Raw genomic sequence first — 26,825 nt, forward strand, 5'->3', positions numbered from 1 at the left:
AAGTTTTATTGGTCGTTGTTTAAACGATTTTAAATGTTGAATGTACATGAATTTAAGCTTAGTATTAATTTCATACTACATTTCGTTTGTTTATGAATGCAGTTCTTAATTTATAGCCCATTCTTCTACTCAATACATGTGGTTATATGCACACGCGATGTTTAACATGAGTCAAACCGAAATAAAACCATTCTTTGTAGTTTTTTAATCATGAATTAATTTAAATTGAAAGTACAGAATCTTTGTGTACTATCTTCTCTGATGAGCGTAATGGAAAAACTTATGTGTAAGAACGCCACAAAAACAAATACCCACTTATGTAATTTACATTACCTACTTTAAAAAAATTGTCACGTATCATAGTAAGTCCCTATTTTCGTTAAAATCCTCTGTTTATCTACGTAGATGACGTCATAAGAGAGGCGACACTCCGATGAGATAGTAAGCCTCGATAAGCTACTATACCTACTAACTTACAGCCAGTCCCAATATTCGATCCATCAGTTGATCAAGAGATAGGATTTTGACATTAGCGTCTTGATGATGATAATGTCCTCCTAGCCGATTATCGGCTACCGCGGCTGTTCTCATATAAGGAGATCAGCCAACTGCGCAGGAAATATAATAGTGCACAAGCATTTGCGCAGACACAGGTGCACTCCCTATTCTTTCACTCTCATAACCCGATGGGACGGCAATCCGACACGACCGGAGAGAGATCAGGTGCAGGACCGACATATACTTGCTCTCCGATGCACGGGTAACATTAGCGTCACACAAGTAATGTCTAATTCCTATCTATAGTAAGATAAACCACAGTTAGATACAATATTGGGAGTGAAGTGTTTGGAAGATGTGTACTTAAGTGTCTACTGTGAATGTCCTACGTCACGCCCTAGCTAACAATAGAGCCTTTTCACAGGCTAAACGTTGTACATAAGTAATTCATAGTTTTTGAAGACGAGGTTAGGTTATAATTATATTTTTTTAAGTGCTCTAAGTTTTTTTGTTTTTAACCTTGAAAATAGGGCACTAACAATAAAGATACATGCTTTAGTTTATCTTCGGTAGTGTTGAGTTTAGAGGGGTAGTTTAAACCAGTTACCGTAGAACGCCCAAATCATATCAATTAGTTGCCCAGATAAAAGTAATTTTTGCATTTTGTCGTTTGAAATTCAAAGAATTGTTACAGCCGTCGTTAAAACAAACAAATTATATTAATAATTTATTTTATAAACTACAATAACCTTAAAAATCCAGTATCATAACAGAGCTTACCTTTACATAAGTAAAATATGCACAGTCTAACAATTTCACTGCAATCAATCGCTCGGCACAGCAGAGGCATAAAATATACTGCTCATTGATATAAGCCCGAGTCGTGAGTTCGAGCCCGAGGTACATTGTAAGTCATGTCTGTGCTATATACGAATATTATAAGAGCAAGAGAGATATTATATCTTCCAGCTTGTTTTTTGTTTTAAGGTCGCCAGAGTTGAAAAAAGGGTGGGATTATGTGGTTTTTGATGAAGGCTCAATATTGTATACATATATATTTATTGATAGATAATGTGGATTGAATAACTAAGAAGTACTTCAAAATATTCTATAAGTTACTAAAATTGGAACCGATTTCTTAAAACCTCTTAATTTTATAACAATTTACTACATATTCTGATAACAAATCGATACCTTTCGCCACTATAACAAAAATGAGAAATCGCAGCAATCTTTGTTCCACGTTACAAAATTATCACAAATACAGAATAACAGTTTTAACCTCCAATAATTTAAACCCAAATTACCATTTAAAACAGTATAATTCTATAATAATGACCACTAGCACACTTAAACCGTTCAAGCATAACTAATTAAATTATCCCCGGTATTACTGAAACAAATTCCCGGTCATACGGTCTGGATATAGTACGGGCCTTAGAGGTTTATCCAGAGATGAGCCTGGTCTATCCCAGGGTATTACCGACATTCGTCCAGTCTATAGCTGAGAAGATCTGAAATCAATCACGTTGACTTATTCGTGTGGTTTTTAGCTCGAGTTTTCTTTGAAGAATTTCTGGTTCTGGTTTTAAGGGGAGTTGGTTACTTTTGAATGTAATTTTTGGTTAATAATTTGATATTATTGATTTGTTTTATTATTTTCTTCTGTCTTTATCACAATTTGTTATTCGAAGTCGGCGCTGCATGTCTTCCTCTTCTATACCTTTCTATCCAACGTCATCTCACAAGCACACACTCTTTGCAGCCACGTCATCGTTCGTACAACCACTGTTTCTTTGGTATTTTTACTCGACTGCCAAGAAGGATTATGTTATTTATGATTATTCTTTTAAGTTTAATTTATAATGTAAACGTATTTGCACACATAACATAGTCAATCCAAAAGCTGAACCATATATCAAAAAAGAGCATAGTCAATAAATCAGCTTTGAGTACACGGGACTTATGTAAATATGATAAATTATTCTGTAAATAGGTTGTAAGCATTTGTTATTTATAATGTATATTGTGCCATTCACAATATTGCACCCGAGAGACACACATATATGTTTATTTTCCTTACTTTTAATCTCAAAATAAAAAATGTAATAGAAACTGCTCTCGAGGTTTTGAAGCGACAATATTAAGAAAAGGGGAACGTTCCGGTTTCCAATTTATCGTGCTAAAATGAATTATAGCGTTTTGTCCCCATAAAGTATTTCTAACATGGACGTAATATAGAAAGTTGAGCAAGAATCACTGCAACCGCTTTGAGGAAAATTATTATGTTACACTTTTTTCCTTCCTCTGAAAGAGATTTTTATTTCAATTTATATTAAAAGTGTTACTGTACTCGACACTTATGTAGTTCGGGAAATATGTTGACTAAGGGTTTAAGCTAGAAAAATATTTATTCCTACCAACTATTAGTGATTTATTTCTGAATTGAAAAAACTCTTCCAACCAATGTAATTTTTCTAATAACCACTTTTCTTTAAAGGTAAGGAATAATAATTATTATTTCCGAGATGAGGTTATGAAGTATTAGAAAGGGTTGTAAAATCAAATGTTTCTGAATTAATTAAAACATAAACCAATCAATAAAGTATTAGCTTTTCAAAACTTCCTTAACTTGTTCACAAATGAGATCGCCGAGGTTTTTGAACGAACTTCTAATTAAATACTTAAGTTCCCTAAAGAAAATCATGCAGGTTTTATAATAAATACTTATAAAGCTATTTGATTGAAAATAAAAATGTTAATAAAACTTCAGTTACCTCTTTAACATATTTAAGAAACATCATTAATCGATGATATTATTTCCTGAATGTATTTTCATCACACAATTTGTACATAAAGTTGTGTTTTTTTATGACTTCTATCACATTGCTTCATAGAGCTTTTAAAAAGAGATAATATTTTCCATAAAATTCACGATACTCAGTTCATTACTGAATCTATTTGTACATCTGTCCTTCTATTAAGATAGGATTCTAAGAGCAGAATCCTTTTGTTACAAATATGCAATGTCAAGTCTATCTTTAGATACCTAATCTATAATCCCAGCTACAACAGACAGCTTCCAATCTTTAAAAGCATGTACCAGTAAAAATAGTAACTCCATTTTTCTATTATCATTTTCATAAAGTAAGAAGAATATTCTTCGAAAGCCAAAACTGTAACAAAGGATAGGCTTTAAGCAACAGGCTACATTAGATACATATAGCAACAGATACAAAAATATCTCTTTGTTACTCAAAGCCTTTGAAAAGTCTATTTCAAAACAGAATCTGTGTCTGCCCCTGTTTCCAATCTCTGCCAAACAAATTTGAAATAACATTTTGAAAAATAGAATCCAGGCCGCTCATTGGTCGGTCTATTGTAGACGAAAACAAGGAAATTGAAAGAATGCTACGAACTGAACTGTTGTATAGTTTGTATGTATGTATGTGTGGAACTTGTATTATGCCGCACAAGTAAAGAATTCCTTTGACCACCCCGCTGTAGTGCGCGCCGCCCAAACACACCGCAACTATTTTATGATTTAATAAGTTCGCGAATTTTGTTATTGGATGTTTGTTTTTTTTTTTGTTTTATATGTATATGGAGTACGTGGGATACTTTCGTTAAGTATTTTAATAATATTTTTGGGGATTTTTTTTTTCGATCAAACCACGTAACCTTTTGCAAAATTTTTCAGGAAAATGATTTGATGGGTGGTTCTCTTTAATTCATTTGTGTGTCAGGAGGCAGTTACTGTTACATCTGCAGTGTTGGGCCGTAACGAACTTAGTTTCGACTTGCTGACCTTTTACCTTTACCGCGGCGCGTAGTCGCGCGGTACTTATTGTATGATTAGGGCCAGAGTGTTGTGGCACCAGCGAGCCGCCTCGACAACTGATCGAGTGTCGTCATCGATCTGCACTATTGAACTAGGTCAGGATACAGCATGGGATACATCCCGCACACCACCATGCGCTACCCACGCGCTCCCAACTTTCACCGAACTCATTTCATAAATATTCAAAAATTCAAATACACGTACTGCCGAATCTATTAATAGAAAATTAAAAATTGAAAAAAAAGGAGTTAATAAATAAATAATGTATGAGTAACGCGACTCACCAACAATTATCGATCTCGTCGGCGTAAAGTTCAATCGATATCACTGAAAACTTGTGAGTTTCACTGTTATAATGTTGTTTAGGTTGTGGCGGTGGGCGTGCGGGCGGCACACCGGGCGGCGCGGCGCGCGCGGCGGGCGCATGGCTACACGTGCGGCCGGCGCGGGGCGCGTGGCGGACTGCCCGGGCGAGGTGCCGCGCGCCGCTGCCCTAAATTCGCGCTGCCGCCGGCACAATAATTGTCGTGCCGCTGCCTGCAGCCGCGACGGCCGCACACCCTATCGATTCATGGCGCGTACGTTTCGTGAAAGTAAAAAGTTAACTCGATCGAATACGATGCGGTCAACGGTTTTCTGAAAACGCGACCACTCGTTTTCTAGGTCACAAAGTCGATTTAAAACTTACTATTGATCCTTCGACTTTTACGTCTATTAAAGAATTAACAGACAATCCACACCGGTAGTAGGGGCCTGATTAAGTTCCTAAAAGGTTTTAATAAAAAATAAGCTAACAAATTATCGTAGCCCTGAATTTCTGTAACAGGAGGAAAATTATTTGCGTACAAATGAAAAAATATAAAAGTCAACAATAAACACGTTATCCTGAAAAAAAAACCTTACTTCAAATTATGTACTGCGTCCAAATATATTCTGTGCGGTTTTGGTAAATCGCCTACAGCATAAATACAAAAATAGCGCGTGAATAAAAATACGCTTTGTCCTTTATCTAGGCGGGTCTCGTAGCGAGTGCTACAATAAGCTACGCGGCTACGTCGTCAGCGCTACGACGTGCTACGACGGATATCATGATTCCTCGCGATAGTGGCCGCCGCGTACGACAAAACATACTTGAAGTAAAGATGAAAGGGTTTTGACATGAGTATTTATGTAGTAAGTTTAAAATAAAAACGCAAAGGGTTGAATTAAATAGAATTACATTTAAATAACTGTTATTTCGTAAACGATTTTAAAATATTATGAAATTCAACCAAACATCATTTCGTAACCTAAAAACTGTAAGTAAAACATTTAAACCTTCAATTTAGTGATCTCACCATACTTTCCTACACACAAAAACCCTTCCAAAATGTACAATTTTCCGTTGTAAGTCCGTCAGAGGTGCAGATTGTTGGCACTGCGGAGTAATCGACCAGCGGCGGTGGCGTGCAAGCCTCGCGTGCCTCCGATGCGTGCCACCTCATACTTTGTTTGTGATTCTTAAAAAACTTATTAAAACCGGCACACTGCTGACCCGACCATCCGAGATACTATGTGTTTTTGGCCGATTTTTCAAAGGGTGGGTTTTGTGTTTTATGTTGTTTTTTGGGTTTTTGTAGGCTGGTTCTTGTATGGAGAAAATTACTAAAGAAACACTAGGAAGTAGTTGATAAATAGGATAATAATTATGATTTTTATTGTTTTTAAATGAGCAAGGGTAAAAATGACTTTAAAGAAACTCAGTCAAGTAGTTGATAAATAGAATAATATGTAATAACGATTTTCATTATTTTAATGAGCAAGTCTCTCTGTGAAATGTGTATAACACAGTAAAGCATGGAGATAAATTGAATATTCCTGAATAGCAGATATTAGTTTTCATTTGGATGATTGCTAAATAGTAAATAGCTATAGCTATAGGGGCCTTATTGCTGTAACTATTTACCAAGGTAGATGAATATCTTTTTACATCATTTTCTAAATGTATTTGCAGCAACAGCGAGAAAATCTTGAGTGAACCCACTATGTAAAAAGTACTGAAATTATCAAACGCGGTGATTAATGCTTATGCCATTAAAGTACGAGAAGCAAAAATCATTGCCTAGCAGTGAAATCAAAAATTGAAAAATTGACGATAGTAGGTAATGCATGCAAGTTTATTTCAATGTTTTTATATGAATGCTGTTTGTTATTTGAACGTGAAAGCCATTTTATTCTTATTTTTATTTCCTCAGCGATGAGAGCTTTTGAAAAATATTTTTAGTTTTTATAGAAGAGGCGAAACTATACACGGAGCGAAATTGGATTTTACTTGATAGGTTCGATTCTACGAATGGAATTTTCGTGTGTTTTGCAAATAGCTGTATTGTTACAAGAATAATCAAAATAAAGAGGTAAACTATGTGTTGTAAGGAGTTATCTCTTTTAATCGAATTCACAATGTTTTGATCGTTCGTTATGTGTATTTATCTTTATATGCAGGAATGGATCGTGTAAAATTTTGTGTTCTTTCATTTGAAGTAGAAACAAATACTTTAACCACATCATCACTATCACGTGCTCTATGTATTCTGAATTATAGGTAAAGCTAAAGAGTTTGTTTGTGTGTAAACGTGATAAATATCAGGGACTACTGGACTGATTTGAAAAAATATTTCAGCTGATACATCAAGATAGGTTCCTTTTTATCCTTGTGCGCGAAGTAGTTCCTTCAGGTCGCTAGCAAAAGCTAATATTATAATACAAGAAGCCAATAATGTTCTATTGGGCATAAAATATAAAGCAAACTTCGTGAGACTTACAGAGAGAACGTCACCAAAAACAGGCCAAACACATCAAAAGTCTTTTCCTTTCTAAGTTCACTAATCAGTCATTTTGTCGACAAACAGACTAAGAATCATCATCAATCGTTATAGAACCTTTATTCTACTTACATAAAGTTAGGAACATAATATGCTTTTATCTCTAGTGGTACAGGCTTGTTTGTATGGACATATTAATCACGGCACACGAAACGCTGTCGTTCTTGACTGTAGCTCTTGCGATGAAGTGTAGGTAAATGTACTTATTTGTTATTACTTTTTTTGGGAATTAAGTAGTATTTAAATTTTATGTACTTCTTAAAAAAATCGCGAATATGTTTTTTTTTCATGACTGTTGGTATAAAAATGATTTAGAAGCTCATCATATAATCAAACTCTGCGCTTTATAATGAAATAGGTTTCAGACGTTAGCATATTAACGTATAGATTTTCATAATATAATTTATAGAAATAAAAATACTAGTTCTTATTTGTTACATATATAAATTAATTTTAAAATAATATTTATATAAATAAATAACATCTGAGTCACCATGAACATACTAATGGTAATCAATATTGTTTTATAGAGTTGTACCTAAACTAGTCGTGTCATTGTTATCATAAAGATCTGTGATATGGAAGACATATTTATTATTTGTGATAAAGATAATAAACTATAACGTATTCTTATCGTCCAGCATACCTATTTCCTAGTTCTGAGTAATCTTTAAAACAATAGGATCGATTTTAGATAAAAAGTACAAAAACAGTATCCCTAAATATTGTGGCATGATATGAGCATAAAATTGTTTTAAGATATAAGTACTTAGTATTTTCAATATGAAGTAACAGTATTGTTACTGACACCAAGAGTCATTAACAGACCTCAAAAGAGGAGATTCTTTTAATACAGTTACTTAACCACATTTGTTTAACATGCTTATGGAAAATAGAACGTACGAGTAAGCCCCCTGTTTCTTTTTATGGACTCCAAGCTGAGAAAAATACATTTCCTCAGCAATTTGAATACAATTACCATAACAGTATTACTTCAATTACCCCCAGCTTCCTAGCATTGCAAATTCAAAAACGGGCTTCAAATAACTTTAACAGTAAACAAACTATTCACAGGTTCAAGCGTTGTATGCTAAACTATTAAATATAATAGTGGCGATCATTTTGTAGCCAGCACCGCCGAACTTCGTCTTAACGAGCTAAGTAAGTGAAGTTGGGTTAGTTGCCGACTACGTGCCAAGCCCGTAAGCCACTTCACCAAATACTTGAATACTTTATTACAACGCATGCCTCTTTGTTACTGCGATTTTCATGAGCCCGCCCCAACATTTTCGGCCTTTTACCTCAGTTGGGCGGGGAACTCGTAAACCTGTAGGACGTCGAAAAAACTATGCATAAACTTCAGAAGGTAATTCACCATCTCTCAGTATATAATATGTAGGGAATTAAAAGAAAATGATCGATAAAATAATTGTATATTTCAACTATCTTTCTTAAAACAAAACATACATACGAAATAAACTTTACAAAACAAAACTAAAACACAATTACAAAAACTGTCTAATTAATCTTAGATCAATAGAAACGTTGGAACATCTTAGAAGTGAGCGGAATTGATAGAATCTGAAGAGTCGTTAAAGTAGTTGATGATCATGTTGAACCATGACTGGACGGTGGCGAGCATACCGGGTTCAGGACCGTTGTATTGGACCTGCACGAGTCCATCATTGAACAGATCTGCACTGACTTGGGGAATAGGTACGGGCAGCTGTTCGTGGTCTACCACCTCAGGCTTCACGGGGGACGGCAGCACCACAGGCTCGGGAATCACCACCACAGGCTCGGGAATCACGACCTCAGGTACGGCAGGGGCAGGCAGAACTATGGGTTCGGGAACAACTTCTGGGACAGCTGGAGACGGCAGAACAACAGGCTCAGGGACTACTTCAGGGGTGGCAGGGGCGGGCATGACTACGGGTTCAGGGACAATAACTTCTGGGAGGGCAGGAGACGGCAAGACGACTGATTCGGGGACGACTTCTGGAACGGCAGGGGACGGCAACACAACGGATTCGGGGCTGCTAATAAGGGGTTCACTGCTGTCAACAACATTGACCTCACTAGGAACTGCAGCGGCGGCATCGGCGGCAGCGGCGGTAGCTTCAGCGATTCCAACGGCAGTGTAAGGGTGCAGGAGGTTGGTAGCAGCAACTATTTCACCATCTGCGTGTTCGTTGAGCTTGATGTCCACAATTTCGCTGACGTCCAACGCCGCGCCTTCAGGCAAGCCGTTCACAATCATCTCCACAGCATCGCTGCCACTGTCTTCGGGAATGGGCACGGCGGTCACCGCCGCAACGAACAGAGTTAACAGTAGCACTCTCATTTTTAATAATCTAAAACAAACATATCAATGAGTAAACGTTTTTAAAATCCAAAATACCCAACTGCAATTCAAAGTTTCAAAGCCAGCCGTGCCAAATGTGCTGTCAAAATATTTACCAAAGATTATTCTAAACTTACTTGTGTTCTTTGCGAAGGTTTTACGCCTAATGCCAAAATTCCTAGACAGGGAAAAGTTAAATCACAATAAAAAGTTAGATAGTAAACAATTATCGCGCGCTAGATTCTTGTAATCCATTGTAAATTATATTACTTAGTAATCTAGTGGCATTAAAAGATTAGGCTACTTTCAATAGTATTGAACTATAAAAGTTTCAAATGGTAATAAATCTTAGATAATTTGATGATAAATTTCAATAACTTTGCAACATTTTTTCCGCCTTCAATGCGGATGGCCAAAAAATTTAATTTAATATACGAACAAATTAAACATCCCAACACTCTTTCATTCTAACCTAGTAACGCCATCTATCCTGCTGTTAGCACACTACCATGATATTGAATAGAGAAATACTTAACATTACGAAAACTACATTTTTTAAAAAAAGGTTATTGGCCTATGTTTATTATATTAATAGATTAATTTGTGGGTATGTCTTGAAAGTACTTTCATATTCCTATCTGAATGAATATTTGACACACCACGCCTAGCTTTAGGTATTGAATGTTTCTTTGTAACTCAGTAGCGACGCCGACGTTCTTATTATGTAGGCGCTATGCTATACCACGTAAGTTCGGAATTTTAGTCCCAATTTTAGGTAAGTAATCAATTGGTTTATGTACTATTGTTATTACTTATGTCTTTAAGAGTTGATAACTTCAACTCAGAAATTCAGATGCTTAAAAAACCCACTAGCAAAGCATGATATTAAAGACAAAAAAAGGTCATCAGAATCAAGAAGAAGCAAATTTTACTTCATTGATTAAATTAATGATTGTATTCTGTAGTATAAACTGTTTTGGTGATGCATCCGACGTTAGCTGCTTACGACTCACTGTTGGTGCGTTCCTGGCTAAAATAAGAACCACATTTTACTTATTGAATCATCGGTCTATCTGCCTTACACCTGCGTCACTCTGGTCCACATATGTAGAGCGATTTCTCTTGATAGATTCACTTCATTCATGGGAAGAGAATCCACGGGATCACTGATATATATTGATTGTGTAAATAGGACAGATGTCAATTATTTTAGGTGACTTTGTAACTTTGTTATGGGTCGTGTTTATTGGATTGAGCGTAGGACGCAATCGAAATAATAGTGTTAAATATCGTAGAGGTTTGATATACGATGCTCAAACATGAGTGGGTTTAATACCCGCCTATAATAGTACAAATGTGACAAACAGAGAGAACATACCTTAGTCGTATAGATACCTTCTGTCCAAGTTTTCGAACCATCCTGAGAACCTACTTAGGTACAAAAACTTATGGCTTTAATCCTAGCCAAAATTATAAATAAATCTCTTTTATCTTCTAACATATAGGTACGTACGTACAAAAAGAAAGCCTTCCAACCAATTTGATCCAATTCGTCGAATAGTTCGAAATCAGTGTGTTGACTTGACTCCGTTTGAACCGGCAATCGTTCCCGACGCGGTTGAAGACAAATTTATTCTGTGACTCGGGCACAGATTTATTTAGGCTTTGACTTTTTCCAATAGATTTCGTGTTTTGACTTAAAGCTGCAAGCTGATGGCAAAATTGTTCTTGGTCTACCGCCTGCGTGATTTTGTTGTGCAATCATCTTTTCCACGTCATAACTTCATTTAAAAGTCCTACGAAAATATCGCTTTTAATCAAGTAAAAATGATATGTGAACGTTATAAGTAACTATTTATACCCTACCTACTTAACCTACTGTTAATCTTGACATACGAAGGTTTGCAGGCTCTTAAAGAGAAACGACAGAGTGCGGAATAGATTTCAACAAAACACCAACCAGGTACTTCATATATTAATAACTTTATTCAATAATTCAAATACAATAAAAATAACATACAAAATAAATAGTAAAACTAGACCTAACTTAACCTAAGGGTTAGGTGTTACAAGCACTAACACTGGGGTGAATTTAGGGTCCCAGGTACCGTCATTTTTGGACAAAGGAGTCAGGTCTCCACTTTTGGCGGTCTTTTCAATTTGAGCGAAGACATCGTGGAATTTCTTAGGAGCGCTGTCATCAGCCGCTGCCTTTTCCACGTCCTCGAGTTCAGCTCCAGAAGGGATGACTTGTTTTCCAGTTGTGTATGGTGTCTCCTTTCCGTATTGGAGGTCCATGTAGTCGTTGAGCATGCCTTCCACGACTTTTTTGGTGCTTGGACACAGTGTGTTGTCCTGTGTCGCGTCGGAAAGCTCGCGGATCGTCACGGTTGGGAGAGACATTTTGAATTAGGTCTGTGGAAGAAAAAAACAATAAGTTATATTAAATCCTACTTATATTAAACTCAAAATTAACTGCCTCGTTGGTCTAGCTGCCGCAAGTGCGGCTGCTGAGCACGAGGTCTCGGGTTCGATTCCCGAGTCGGGCAGAAATCGCTTTGTGGGTTTTAGAAGACTTTCACAAAGCGGCCCGGAGCCTGGAAGCTGGTGATTGATACACCCGTGCATCGGAGAGCACGTAAATGTCGGTCCTGCGCCTGATCTCTCTCCGGTCGTGTCGGATTACCGTCCCATCGGGCTATGAGAGTTAAGGAATAGTGAGTGCACCTGTGTCTGCGCAAATGCTCGTGCACTATAATATGTCCTGCGTAGTTGGCTAATCTCCTTACACGAGAACAGCCGCCGTAGCCGATAATCGGCTAGGAGGACATCATCATCATCATATTAAACATAGACGTGAAAGGACAATGCTCATGAAGTATGAGAAAAAAACCCAGGCCCGGCGCAAAAGAAATGTAACTCAAAATATAGGTAATAATAAGTAATTAAATATTACATAGGGGGCATTATCGAAATCAGTGGCTATATGTGTGAAATTGCTATTCGAATTTTAACATCTGCGGTACATTGCTACTCAAGATTTTAGAGGTAACATAATGTATTAGTAAAAGGAACAGCAAACAGATACAATTGTGGTTTAAGAGTGTACATAATGACATGTTTATAGCAACTTCTCCACTATTCTACCTACTTTTATAAGATAATAGGATGATAGAACTAAAACAGGATATGAATGTACTTTTCATATTAATAATAACGCTTAAAAGTCATCGATTCTTTATTTCTAACACGACGAGATCCAAAAATGTTGCGGGATGCGCGAACTGTTCCTCATGTCTAGCCCACCCTAAGTAATGTAAAACGCTCATGACGCGATGACGTGGGCGCTGCAGCCTGTACTTCAGTATTGATTTATCTTTTTGGAGAATCTTATTACTTGCCATATTACTTGTTTGTTGTTTCAGATAGCACTTTAATTAAACTATAAGCCCCAGCTGCTCATGTTACCCCTTTAAAAAATCAAATAGCAATTTCATACATTTAGCCATTGATTTCGATGATGCCTCCTATGCAGTATTTCATTACTTATTATTACCTATAATTTGAGTTACTTTTCGTTTGCGCCGGGCTTGGGTTTTTTTTGAGCATTGTCCTTTGTAAGAATGTACATATGTACGTGTGTTTGTGACTCTTTAATGCTAAAACTAAAGAAACCTCGGGTGGAACCTAGTATTACATTATAAACCTATCATTTTTTTTGCTGGTTAACTATCTATATTCTATTTAGTTTATCGAAAGATCTACACGTAGGCATAGCTTTACAGTTATCGACAAATGTTTTATGGGCCTATTTTCGTGGAAAATGCCTAGTATCTATGAGGTGATAATTCTTATCTAAATAAATAGATTACCCTCGCTATATAAGCAATACATGCTCGAAAGACAGCAAAAAATAATATATTGTTTTACACCCATTTTGTATGTGTTTACACACATTTTTTTATGTATTTTTTAATTATAGATAAGTATACGGATTTGGACGAAGTACAGGTAGACTTGTAATAAGAATCCAATGTACTTTTTCAGTATAATCAGCACTTTCAATATTTACACTATCGGCACATGTAAAAATTATCAGCAAACGTGTTTGTTTACTTTAGATAAATATTACTCACGTTGCTTTTTCTGTTGTGGAATATTGTTTGCATTTTATACCGACTATAATAAGGAGTCAGTTATGAATTCTAAAAAAATTATAAACATTTTAGTACCTACGTATAAATACCCTAAACTTGTAGAGGAAAATTTTCGACATAATATTCAATCCCTATTTCCTAACATTCACATCACATCTACCTACTATTCCTACATTTAATGATGCACAATGTTACTCATTCATATCTATACTAGCTTTGTACATTTCCTAGAAATTCACAAAATATAGATATTCCATACATTTTGAAATACGCCACACAAAGGATCGTACGTGCATAACCTAGGTACTGGGAATTCAATAATTATATTCAGTGTTTCATATTTGCAACCACGGACGGACCTATTTGTCAAAAGCAATTCGATGCAATATCTATAGTGTAGTTCAAACGGCTCAATTAGAGAATACTGGATATCTAGTATTATTATGGAAACCATACTGTATTGAATTCTATATTGTTCACAGAATATTCACAATATAAACTACTATAAGAGGCCTATTTTTAAGGACTAACAGAACATCTTGGTCAATGCTACTAAGATTCTACGGAATTTATTCTAGCAGTAGTCAAAAAAATTTAACATTACAATAAAGAAAACTATTATTTCAACGATAGGTATGAAACATAAACATCACTTCTGAATCTTCCTTTTAATCCATAAGTTATATGATGTTCTAAAGATTTAGATACAATATCAATAGTTATCAGACAATGTCATAAAATTGTAGTTTATGATTCCAGAAGTTAGTAATTACGTTTATAAACACTGTAAAAACAACTGAAGGTGTAGTAGCTACATTACAGCCGTGGTTTTATATCGTTTTATAGCTAATCACTACTAATAATAAATTGATAGGTTTATTTGCAATAATAAGCTATGAAGCTGGTTTATAATTATAGTGTATAATTGTTAACTGACTGTATTTTACTGACAACGTTATTCTTATTATTTAACGCATAAAATTGATATCTAATTTAAAAGCACTAGAATGCTCAATTGGGCCTAGATCAGCATTAACCATTGAGCCCCCGCACACAGCAAACTTTTAGTTGGACGGAGTAGATCGAACACGTAAATCAGGATAGATATTAGGTACAAGGTATCAAGCTGGTAAAAAAAATCGATTAGATTCACGATTAGCTTCAAAATGCACAATATACAAACAAATAACCATCGGCCGACAGTTTCGTCTGCAGTATGCGAGGATCCAACTCAATATAACCTATCTTTACCTAGCTATCCTTAAACTACATAACCAAAACTAACACACAAAAACAAAACAACGTAATACTCACAGTGTTTATAACTTTTTCAGCAAGAACTCAATAGTTAGGAACTTATTGGTGTACTGACGTGAACCGTTAGGGTTCCACTTTATAAATCACACCCAATCAATGTCTGTCGAGATACGTGTCGGTCGCGTCAACATGTCATGGGTGTGTCAAGCGAGAGCCAGTGATTAAGTTAAGGTTCCGTACGAAAAATGATGGGATAGAGAGAGTATATGTGGAGAAAATCGATTGGGAGTCGAAGTGGATTTGGAGGTTTTATTTGTGGAGAGTTGTAAATACCTATATTTTGTTGTTATAGAAAGGTACCAATAAGTTCTGATTATTAATTGTGAGAGTCACTTATCGTTTATTGCGATTTATTCTTGTTTCTATGAAAACTTCATCGCAATTCTTTTCTTGATTAGAGGTGCTTGATGATAAACACAACTGCAACTTCTAGACATCGACTTCTAGAGCGACGTACCTAGAAGTATACCTATTTTTTTTATTTATCAGTTATTTCTGAAATAACAAGTTTTTTTAGTCTCTCATCAACACCTAAGGTACCCTAAAACCACCGCACACACTATCAGTCAACTGATAAGTTTCGCAAACCGCGGCAAAAATTCGCACATGACTCAAACCGCTGACAATGATAACAAAATTTCGTAAAATATCGATGCATTATTGCGAAAGTGCATATCTCTGATAAGATACTGATCCACTCTGAGAACGCTGAAATGGTGTCATAGATTTCCAAAAAAGTATCTTTAAGTCATTCTGCAAATTTCGCTTATCTTATCTAATCTTTTTGAATGCAATGGAAGAATTTGATCTTATTGGTAAGTTCTTTCTTGGGTCCTGGATAAATGGGCTATCTAACACTCGATAGCTTTTCAATCCAACTCAGACAGAAACTAGGTACCTCCTGAGATTAGCAGATTCAAGCAAACAGTTTTCAGTTAATAACAGTAGAGGCCTGTAAAAATTATTTGATCCCTGAAAAAAGGGTTCCAGTTCTCTATAATTCAAAACTTTTCAGGTATTACATTTGTTCAGGAACCGAACTTGAAGTGCATTAAGTAAAAGCAATGTAAACCTCTGATGACAAACTCGAAACAGGAAAGTGTATGTGTCAGTGTGCATGACCAATTTTAGTAAGTCATGTATTATTCCAATGAAAAAAAGAATTACGTGTTTTATAAGAAAGTAAATACCCTACATGACTAACGATAAGATTATAATTACACATAACAAAAGATCAATAAGCCTGGATAATTACTAATTTAGCTTAAATAAAGATTAAATTCATCACCTGGTAGATATCATTATGTAATTACGATAGGAATAATACAGATATGAGGTTCTAAAGTACATTCGTGAATTTTCATTCATAATAATCTCAAAGTTCGTTTCTGCAACTGGGTCTGATTTATTTACTACCTGTTGCCGATGATTACAAAAACTATTTCCCTTCTCGTATATATCTTAAATACTAGACTATCGAAAACTTCGTTTAAATCGGGTTACCAGATCTTCTGTAAATGCGCCACAGAACTTGAAAACCTTGTGAATAATAACAGAATCCTGTCCTTACTGTAATTAATCCTGCAATCTACTCTAGAATGCAATATTTTTTATTAAGTTCATGTGACGAAAAATAAACCACGTTAAAAAGCTAATAAATATGTAGTCAGTAGGTATAGTATTATAACAAAATCTACCAAGAAACATAAGTATATGCAACTCAATCACAAGGAAGACGGACAAAGTTTAAATGAGTAAAGTTACATCATAAAATACATCGATATTTCGGATATCCACGAAACCGGTGATATCCAATAAATGTTCCTTGTATTGACATCGTTTTAACGTGTGTTTAATGATTTCAACCTGCCGCCCAAAATAGGATAATTTTGGATATACATCCTCCGAGCTTTTTTCCCAACTATGTTGGGGTCGGCTTCCAGTCTAACCGGATGTAGCTGAGTACCAGTTTTTTACAAGGAGCGACCGCCCTATCTGACCCCCTCAACCTAGTCACCCGGGCAACCCAATTCCTTTATCTAAAATCAGCTGACACCTGTGTGCGCCGCACACTTCGCACACAGGGGCGGCTCGTCCCTGCATGGGAGTATTACAAATACTAATTATATGAAAACTGAAGGCAATTTGAGTACACCACAAAATATTTTACGATGTCAAAATGTACCAAATTGATGACTTTAAACATTTTGGTTTTTATAGCCGACCCCACAAATGAGAGCACTTTTCTAGTATAACTTTCCTTATTCCACCTCTTGCCAAGTTATACTATAAACCTTAAGTAATGGTGAGTTGATGTTTCATTAAGTTAAATCGCGTCTGTGAGTGCGGTTGTAGAGATTTAATACGGAGACGTTTAAGACATAAAGGGCCACAAAAAAGCACAATACAGTGACTACAAAATGGTTTCAAAAAAATTGGCGATGATTTTTGTTTTGTTTAAATGTAATTTTTCTTTCTGCTATTTAAGAAAATTTGTGAAAAACAATACTTAATTTAGTACATAAAAATCGATAACTACCTAAGCTGTACATAATGTGTGTTGCAAGCTATAGGTATAGCGTATCAAAAACTGCACAATAAAAAAAAACATATCTAATGTCTTCAAGAATTAAAACTTCTAAGACATGATGCCGGAAAACCCCACACTAGCATTTGCATTCATTTCAACATCGCATTGGGCAATGCAAGATCAAAGTAAGCCCATTACACCTGGTAGAAACGAAAACAATAGAAAATGGACTTAGCCCCTCAACTGGATTAAGATGTATCAATCCATGCTTATCGAAGGACGCAGCGGTCACAAGATTCCAAGATACGACTCTCAGGACCGTATGACAGATCAGTCAGCTATGCGATGCTGGTGCATGATGTGAATACCAGAGATAAGAAGATCTGAGAAAGGATCGATCTGTCAGCCTTATCTCGTGTAATCAGCTTCGTCATGATGAATCTAAATGTGACTTATTGTTGTTTGTTTGTGTTAGGAGATAAGGGAACATGTATTTTTGGTGTAGAGGATTGTTCACACTGAAGGTTTTTCTCGATGCGATTGCAAGAGCAGCTAGAACTAACTCTGATCTTTTAGGTACGGGAATAGTAGTTACTAATAGAATTTTGCGACTATCCAGGACCAAAGGAAATCAATATTAGAATCCAGCTTATTAGATATAGATGGAGCAATATTAGAAGCTGTTTCACTTTCGTGAAATAAAACATCTGATCTAATCGCACTTAGGCCTGACTTCGACAAATAAAAATTGACCATATGACCAAGGCCTAAAATAAATTGCTGATGTCTATTTCATTTCCAAAATTAAACGGTAATTACATTATAATGTACATTGAATAATTTCGTGTTCATGTTATCTACTAACCGCATTGACAACTCATCTACCACAACCATCAACGGCAGCCCGTTGCGATGACAATAAACAATGATGGACTTAATATACATCTCGAGACTTCACTGGGCACTGCTTTGGGTCCAAAAAGATACCTTACTAATCCTTGACTCTAAAAAACTTAGCCAACGTCCTTTAAATCTGGCATATGACTCTTAGATTTTTATATACAAGCTGCAATGTTATCTACGTGAGCAACATAGAACTAAGAAACTGTATAGTGATATGTACTTGCATTACCGTTTTGCATTTAACGTTTCCGTACCAGACAGATATTTTAACACAATGGACAGTGGAAATACCGTACAATTCCTGTAGTAATATACTGTACAATTCCATTGCGTATTGTTCTTATTGCGCTACCGATGTCATATGATAATGTCTGATCTTTTATCGCATGATATAATAAAACAAAGCTCAAACCGATAAACCCATAATAAACAGAGGAAGATTAAAATAATCCACTTAGGGCTGATTTTTCAAGAGCCAGATAAAACGTCAAGTAGCTAACTGATCAATAACTTTATCTGATTCTTTAACGAACCAATAAAGAGTTTCAATTTTTCAAAGCATAGTTACCAGTCAGTTTACTACCTGACCTTTTTTTGTGACTAGCTTCACACTACATCTGTGTGAGCGAGACGCGCTTATGAACATTTACAGATCTAAGAAAGAGACAAACAATTTTCAACTTAATGACAGCGGTTGTCACATTTTAGAGGGAATCATAACATAACCTTAAACTTTGACGACTCGTCTTCGTGTTAATATTTATTTTCCGTTCGAATTTATTGTTTGCTTTTTGTGTGTTGTGTGTAATCATGGAAAATATCGTAAAACGTGAACGTTCCACGAATTTTAACAAAAGCGAAATAAGATTATTGACTGAATTGGTGGCAAAACACCGTACTATAATTGAAAATAAGCAGACAGACGCCGTAACCAATAAAGAAAAGGAAGCAGCGTGGATAAAAATCAGTTCATTATTTAATGCGGCTACGGGATTTACAGCGAGGAGTACCAAGAGCCTGAAGCTTAAATATGAAGGCATAAAAAAGGAAACCAAAAAAACATTGGCCAAACATCGGCAAGAGCTGTACAAAACTGGTGGCGGGCCCTCTTCAGCCCCAGAGGTTACAGATATACAGGAGAGGGTTATCGCGATATGTTCGAATATCAATGGGCTGGATGCTCGAAATGACAGCGACAAAATTCCAGGTATGAAGTCAAATATTTTAAAATATTTTTGTTGATGTTACCATGGGAATTGATATAGTGTTTATGAAAACAAAAGTAATAACGCACTACATTTATCTTTAGCATCTTTCTAAGCAGTTTGTGTATTGTTGTTTTTTTCAGAACCTTTAGAACTGGAAGAGACTGCTAAAGTTGACCCGCTATCGTTGCCACTGCAATCATTAGAAAATAATTTAGTAATTGTACCATGTGATGACGATATTCCGTGTACTTTAGGTAAAATATCTAATTCAATAATAATAAATAACTTTAGAAAATAACTAAACATGTGCTGTAATTAATCTCTGGCTGCAGAATGGAAAAGAATAAATGTTTGATTTTTACTCATATCCTTGATAGATTTATGATCACATGATGGCCACTGATTTTTTTACAGAATGTTCAACCTATATATATTTATTTAATGTAAAATGAAAAACAAGGACCTGAATATATTTTTTGTTTTAGATCAAGAAGAGTTTTGCCCATAACAGGATTTAAAGGAGAAAGTTAACAGTGAAATTGGAAATGGTATTTTAATTTATTGAAAAAAAAGTACATAGTATAATAGTGTAATAAAATATAATAGTAAATTAATTTGTTTTCAGACAAGGCCTTTGATGACTTTCAATCTATAGAGATACAGGATATGGAAGTGGATCAAACTGAAAAAGGTATGTCTTTATCAATTTTCCAGTTCATTTATTTACATTGTATAAAATAACATTAATTAAAACTTATCATTATTTTCAGAGAATAAGTGGTCTTCATGGAAGCCAAAGGCTTTAAAACTAAGATTAGTCCATACTTGAAAAGTAATCAAAAAATTACTAAAGTTGGAGTGACTGCAAAACTGGACCATTTAACTGAATCTCGCTTAGAGCTAGTGAAGCTCCAGAAGGAAATTGCCATAAAAGAGCATGAGTTTGTCAAACAGGCACACTTATTAAAAATGCAGAACCTGCATAATGATGAAAGAAGGAAGCAGGAAATGCATGAAGTACTATTAAGTAAGCTCCGTACTGGTGTAAATTATGGAACAAGTCCTTTAGAAATAATAAATAAAGATTTATAAAATGTTTTTTTTTTCATTTACCTATTCAACAAAACAAGGATCTCTTTAGTCTTTGACCATTTTTATTGTAATGTGTGTGTTTAGTTCCAATAAATTAATTTTTTATCACTACAAACCCAGACTGTTAAATTCTAATAATCCTATTCAAAAGCAGTGAATACCTCACCACAAATTATTTGATTATAACAATATGATTACTGTAAAGTGGAGGTATAATAAAAGAACACATTGTAGTTATAAAATTGTGTTTATTAATATATCATTACTAGTTGATTAGACTTTCAAAATATTCTAACATAGAGTCCCTTGTACTATTGTGTTGGTGTCCTGGCTGGTCAGCAATGAGAGTTTCAAATTGTGGTTGTTGTGGTATGTGGACTTCAGGATCCACAGGTGGTTCGCTTTCATTTCTAATTCTTGCAAGATTATGTAAAATTGCTGTTGCTACAATAATGTCTTGAGCGAGAGGGATTCGGCACCGCATTCCTATACTTAACACAGGAAATCTCCTTTTCCAAACCCGAAACATCTCTCAATTACATTTCGAGTACGAATATGAGACTCATTATATAGTCTTTCGGCTTCTGTTCGAGGATCACTTAACGGAGTTAGTAAATAATGATTTAAGAAATAACCACTGTCACCTAGGACCAGTCCATTCTGAAATCTATTAGTATCAAACTGAAACTTTGCTGCAGAGTTTGAGAATATCAAACTGTCATGTGTTGAACCTGGCCATCGTGTTACTATATCTTCAAATTTTAAGTCGCTAGTACACATAGCTTGCACATTCAATGAGAAGAAACCTTTTCGATTTCTGTAGTCTTCTGCAGTATTGCCACCTGGTGAAATTATCTTGATGTGAGTACAATCCAATGCCGCTATAACCCTCGGAAATCGGGCAATATTAAAAAATCCTTCCTGTACTAATAATATTTCTTCTCTGTTAGCTGGCAATGTAACAAATTCCTGGCGAAGAGAGGCAATTGCTTCAGTAACTTTTCTTATAATTTTGCTCGCAGTTGAGTTGTGTATTCCAGCAAAATCACCTATCGTAATGTAGAAACTACCACACGCATAGAACCGCAAAGTCAGAAGTAATTGTTGTAAAGCTGGAACAGAATTGTTTCTGAAAAATAAAAAAATAATATATAGGTATCTTTCAATGTTACCTAGATCGTAGTCAATATACAAAAATCTCGTTTTATTATTTATATAGAAAATAATTCTTACCTGTTTGTTACGTTGGCGATTTTACTTTCAATGAGGGTTAATAAAAATTGCACAGTACTTTTTTCGAGACGAAATCTCCTATGAAATTTCTTATCATCCCATAGAGACATATTATCAGGTCTCTCTCTAATAACTCTTTCTCTTCTCTCTGACTCTAAATAATTTAGCACTATATCATCTTCCTCGATTGTTTCGTCGTCGATAGAATCAAAAATATCCATTATTTTATAATTTAGGAAGCAAGAACACAAGTATAACCTACAAAAACGAACGCGCGTGATTGCAGAAATGACAAAATATCTGAGTTATCTGACCGTTAGCGCGCTACCTGGCCCGTAAAGGGCCAGATAAATTATCGGCTGGATAGAGAGTTTACCTGACCGTTAGGGCCTATCTGTCAATTGAAAAATTGAGATTCTCGCTAACTGTGGAATAAACCTTATCTTTCCCTTTATCTGACCATTGAAAAATCGGCCCTTAATAATATAAAGTCATTTATTGGTGTAAACAGCCAGAAAATGATCTAACAAGTTTCAGATGTTAACAATGGTTTGGAGTCGGCAGTGGCAAGTTCCACATGGGTCTGCAGGATTGGATGTTTAAGATCTGGGCTCAATAGCGTTGACCAGGACAGCGGGGACAACCACGGTGATGGACTCCTGTGGAATAAGAAAATAACAATGATGAGTTTCCAGCAGAATCATATATTCCAGGCTTACTAGAAAAAGAGAGCAGTCAAGAAAAACATTACTTCAAATTAATATTTTTTTGAGAAAATTTAAAGGCTGATTCAAAAGACACATTTATTTCTGTCGGTGGATCGTTTTCAACTCTTAAAAGGTGTTTTTTTGATAGCAGGACAGAGGCATAAGAACGGGACTTTCTCAAAAATGATTCGTAAAAGTTGTAACTTGTTACTAACCATGTGCTGGCCGTTGAAAAGGTCCCACATCATCTCGTTAAGAGCGTTTTCGAGGTAAGGGATCATCGCAGGGTGAGTGCTGGGGTCGCTAAGAGCAGCGTCGAGCTGGTTCAGGGTCCATTCGGTGGAAACCATGGCGGGTGCGGGAAGACCCACAGGGGTGGGACTAACAACGGGAGCGGGAGAAACAACAGGGGCCTGAGAACGAAAGAAGAATATTAAAGATATTTCGAAGAAAATTGTTAGTTGCATGTTGGTCGAATTTCCTGAGTTCTGCTTTACAATAATGTCATATGCGTATATGGTATTCGGAAATAAAAGGAGTGATGAAATCATAAATCCAATTATCTTACAAAAACAAGCCAATGATCACTTCAATGGATTTTCAAAGTCAAGTGAGACAGTCTAGTACAGTTGTGAAGTTTTTTGAATATTTGATTCCAAAAAACAATCCATATATTCAACGAACATAGAGTCCTGTCGATATTTCTCAAATGACATCGAATCTTACCTCCTGCTGCTTGATGTTCACGATGATCTGGACGAGAGGGCTAGCGGGGGTTTGGACGGGGGTCACAGGGGTCTCTACAGGGGTAGGGGGAGGGGCGACGATCACGGGAGTGGGCACCACAGGGGTTTCTAGGGCTGGAGCAGGGGCCAGACCGACGGGGGCGACGACGCTGATCACTTCCTGGGAAATTACAACAGAAAGCATGAAAATTTAGGAATTATGCTTGTTCTGTATAAAACAAACTGAAGCCAATTCAGTTTATTCAGCCTATTCAAATTACTGATGATCTTAAAGTTACTGTGTTAGTAATTAAAATCAATAGAATCATGAGTTAAGATTACTTACGGTAACTGTTATTAGAAATTTGGATTTACGTTTGTAATTTTTACGCTTTCATGTTCAAGTTCATAGGTACTTACCATTTGCTGGCCAGAGAAAAGAGCATCCATCATTTGGTTAAGAGCATGCTCGAGGTAAGGGATGAGAGCAGGGTCGGTGGCGGGGTCGCTGAGGGCAGAGTCGAGCTGCTGCAGGGTCCAGTGGGAGATCTCCATGGCAGGGGCGGGGACACCGACGGCTTCCTGGAAACAAAAGACAATATGTATGCTGAAGAACATTATTCAAATTCAACTGTTTCGCCTCCCGAGTCTTTTCCCAACTATGTTGGGGTCGGCTTCCAGTCTTACCGGATGCAGCTGAGTACCAGTATTTTACAAGGAGCGACTGCTTATCTGATTCAACCGTTTATATACTAGAAATAAGAACATAGATCTTGAAGCTCAGACGTCTATGCATTCTGCCTACGATTCACTTCACGATTTGCTTATTTAGAAGCACAAAAAGACCGGTATTTTTTTAACACTTGAAGTCAATATTTAATGTGAAAGAATTGCAAACGTTAGTTCTACACTAATAAGCCATCAACCTCCATAACAAAAAATTCTCGTCTCTTCTTATTTTGACTCACCATATCAACACCACCAAAGATGGCCTCCATCATTTGGTTCAGAGCGTGTTCCAAGTGGGGGATCAGGGCAGGGTCGGTGTTAGGGTTCTGAAGAGCCTCCGAGAGGTCGTTCAGGGTCCAGCCAGTGAGGTCCACGACGGTAGGGGTCTCTACGACCACAGGGGAGACCTGAAGGGCATACAATTTTTGATAATTGGAGTAAATTATGAGGCTGAGGATGTTCCTGTTGGGCTGTGGGATTGTTCGAAAGAGTTAGCGCGGTCCCTGTACATAAAAGGCCTAAGAAGGAACATGATGGGTTTTTGTCATTAAGAGCCTGACACTCCCTCACGCTGCTAACCCACAGCGGGGGGTCATTTGATGTTTTCCCATCTTCCAATCTTACAATCACTCCTTTATCCTAATGTGTATATGAAAACGATGTATACAATACAAGTATCTTTGTCAGTGTCATCTCTTTGGTCAAGATGATGATGCAGATCGTTTATCATTTGGAACCTAGGAAGGAATCGTTGACCCTCGATTATAACATCGACTAAATAGGATGAACATTTAGATTCCTTTAACATAAATAAAAGACAAGTTGAAAAGCAAAGTGCATAGGATTCAGCCGTATCTCAGATATGCTACTATGTGTCATTAACATCATTAGGGTTATTATGAATTATCTAATCAATATCTTCTTGACATGGCTTATAAAATAGGTAGAACTTAATATAAATTTTATACCAGCTGTATAACTAATCGTAAACGTCACAACTCTGTCATTCAACAGTAAAGATATTAAATTATCTTTGATAACAGTTATTTTTAATTTTATCGTGTGCCCCTGGTCTTTCCCCTCAGAACAATATCTCAGGATTGCCTTATATGTACTCTTTCTACCCAACTTTGCCCGAAGGATTCATATCTTAAGGGGTATGGGTTGAACTCAAGAAGAAAAAAATGACTAGCGGAGATGTCATACCGCAAAATCTCATACCTACATGCCTTACGGTATCTCCGTTCATCTTTTCTTCCTCCATGATGAAACTAATTTTTTTTGTAAAAGAACTCCGTGAGTTGTTCAGTTGCAAAAGAGCCTGCTGGACTAATATACTCTTATTACATAAAGATATTTAAGGAACTGTCGAACTCACCACGGGTTTCTCAGCAACGATAGCATCCATCAGATCGTTCAGAGCCTGTGTCAGAGCCGGGAGGATGGCAGGATCCGTGTTCGGGTTCTGGATAGCCTCCGAGAGCTCGTGCAGGCTCCATGAGCTGAAGTCCGCAGACACGGCCGCCACCAGGGCAACGAATATAGCGAAGAATTTCATCCTTGTAACTTTGGTCCTGGAAGATACAATGTGCTGTTAAACATAAACAAATTCTTTGAATAAACGGCGTGCGACGACTATAGCGATTTTTTCTTACATCATAAGAATCATGTAAGTGTCATGGAAATGAACAATAGTTATCTATGCAGATATGAATGGTATTGATGATATGAAACGTCTCAGTCAACGGAGAAACTCCTCTGTAATGGACTGTTCTTCGATTGAACCGTGGTGGTCGGTGAGAAAAATAAGAAACTTTATTTAATGAGGGGCTAGATTGCTATAGTAACTTTTTGTTTTTACTTTTTAATTAAAATGTTCCTATTATTTATTTTAGTACCTACGTTATTATGTATACCAAAGTGTATGATATTATAATGTTATTATATTTAGGTATGTATTGTTTTTCTATGGGCCTTAGATGATTGATACAAATTAATAAATAAATAAAATTATGATGGACATTAACTTACCTACCGTTGGTTAATTTGATAAAAAAATGCAAAACTTCAATATTTATACAACTTTGTAATCAATAGTGCAATAAACTGTATCACAAGGTGTTTATTGCATTTATCAACTATATCTGAACATCTATATATCATATTATGATATAAGAATCTCTTGCAATAAATTATAGGTATTTAAATAAACGTAAGGAAGATTGGCATTTACCTACTGGTGGTCGGTTTTTGACAATTCATCAAGTTTTTATGAATTAGGTACAGTTGATAATCCCATGTTAATTTATGTAAGTGCATTATGGACAGACTTATATAAATATGATGATTTATGGCCGTTCCCAATAACCTATCTATCTATCTTTTGTTTTACTGACTAGAGATATAATTTGACTTTAATTGTTTTTTAATCATAAACAGGTGCAAGTTATGTAGGTATATTACATTTGACCATTATACGAAGTAGGCAATTAACATACGAGAATTTATTAAAAATAACTAGCTTCCGCCCGCGGACAGCCGCGTCTCGAGATCACTCCCTCCCGTAGCTGAGTGGTGACAAAAACTATCCTATGCTTCTCCTGGGTATAAGCTAAATGCACTCACATTTTCAGCTTAAACGCTATACAGCTATTTTTGAGGTATGTACAATCAACACAAC

The 26,825-nt window shown here is 36.1% G+C and overlaps 4 protein-coding genes and 1 pseudogene across 7 annotated transcripts in view; all 5 read right to left on the reverse strand.

The window, feature by feature from the left end:
* LOC110371226 (sodium channel protein 60E) overlaps positions 1 to 4,809 on the reverse strand; it is a 158,301-nt gene extending 153,492 nt beyond the window's left edge. For 2 of the 3 annotated variants that reach the window (XM_049845219.2, XM_064038216.1), the window contains exon 1: positions 4,624 to 4,808. The gene's annotated coding sequence lies outside the window, so the exon portion shown is untranslated. Of the gene's footprint in view, positions 1 to 4,623 lie in introns of all 3 variants that reach the window. The other variant, XM_064038217.1, reaches the window with a different exon arrangement.
* A 3,808-nt stretch (positions 4,810 to 8,617) lies between these two features.
* LOC126055560 (uncharacterized) lies at positions 8,618 to 9,832 on the reverse strand. The gene is made up of 2 exons (XM_064038306.1): positions 9,682 to 9,832; positions 8,618 to 9,554 (listed from the first exon to the last, which is right to left on the reverse strand). Exon 2 carries the CDS (start codon positions 9,542 to 9,544, stop codon positions 8,756 to 8,758), a length of 789 nt encoding a protein of 262 aa, XP_063894376.1. The 5' UTR covers positions 9,545 to 9,554; positions 9,682 to 9,832; the 3' UTR covers positions 8,618 to 8,755.
* Positions 9,833 to 11,508: 1,676 nt separating this feature from the next.
* Positions 11,509 to 15,164, reverse strand: LOC110371279 (uncharacterized). The gene is made up of 2 exons (XM_049845284.2): positions 15,016 to 15,164; positions 11,509 to 11,959 (listed from the first exon to the last, which is right to left on the reverse strand). Exon 2 carries the CDS (start codon positions 11,945 to 11,947, stop codon positions 11,597 to 11,599), a length of 351 nt encoding a protein of 116 aa, XP_049701241.2. The 5' UTR covers positions 11,948 to 11,959; positions 15,016 to 15,164; the 3' UTR covers positions 11,509 to 11,596.
* A 5,815-nt stretch (positions 15,165 to 20,979) lies between these two features.
* LOC126054608 (putative nuclease HARBI1) lies at positions 20,980 to 22,340 on the reverse strand (annotated as a pseudogene).
* Positions 22,341 to 22,461: 121 nt separating this feature from the next.
* On the reverse strand, positions 22,462 to 25,747 carry LOC110371203 (BCL-6 corepressor-like protein 1). 2 transcript variants are annotated; one of them, XM_064038130.1, is made up of 6 exons: positions 25,527 to 25,747; positions 24,385 to 24,552; positions 23,837 to 23,998; positions 23,418 to 23,597; positions 22,907 to 23,104; positions 22,462 to 22,643 (listed from the first exon to the last, which is right to left on the reverse strand). In XM_064038130.1, exons 1-6 carry the CDS (start codon positions 25,701 to 25,703, stop codon positions 22,584 to 22,586), a joined length of 945 nt encoding a protein of 314 aa, XP_063894200.1. In that variant the 5' UTR covers positions 25,704 to 25,747; the 3' UTR covers positions 22,462 to 22,583. The 2 variants fall into 2 exon arrangements, with proteins under 2 accessions (XP_063894200.1, XP_049701222.2); XM_049845265.2 differs by having other exon boundaries at positions 25,524 to 25,747.
* Positions 25,748 to 26,825: the final 1,078 nt, after the last annotated feature.

The sequence above is a fragment of the Helicoverpa armigera genome, chromosome 15, assembly GCF_030705265.1.
Source record: "Helicoverpa armigera isolate CAAS_96S chromosome 15, ASM3070526v1, whole genome shotgun sequence".
In the NCBI taxonomy this organism is placed as follows: domain Eukaryota; kingdom Metazoa; phylum Arthropoda; class Insecta; order Lepidoptera; family Noctuidae; genus Helicoverpa; species Helicoverpa armigera.

Excerpts from the sequence above, each read along its gene's own strand:
- LOC126055560 (XM_064038306.1), bottom strand. The coding sequence starts at position 9,544 with ATGAGAGTGCTACTGTTAACTCTGTTCGTTGCGGCGGTGACCGCCGTG.
- LOC110371279 (XM_049845284.2), bottom strand. The coding sequence starts at position 11,947 with ATGTCTCTCCCAACCGTGACGATCCGCGAGCTTTCCGACGCGACACAG.
- LOC110371203 (XM_049845265.2), bottom strand. The coding sequence starts at position 25,703 with ATGAAATTCTTCGCTATATTCGTTGCCCTGGTGGCGGCCGTGTCTGCG. Across the intron at positions 23,999-24,384 it reads TCTTTGGTGGTGTTGATATG|GAAGCCGTCGGTGTCCCCGC; the intron begins GTGAGTCAAAAT and ends TTTTGTTTCCAG. Across the intron at positions 23,598-23,836 it reads TTTTCTCTGGCCAGCAAATG|GAAGTGATCAGCGTCGTCGC; the intron begins GTAAGTACCTAT and ends GTAATTTCCCAG.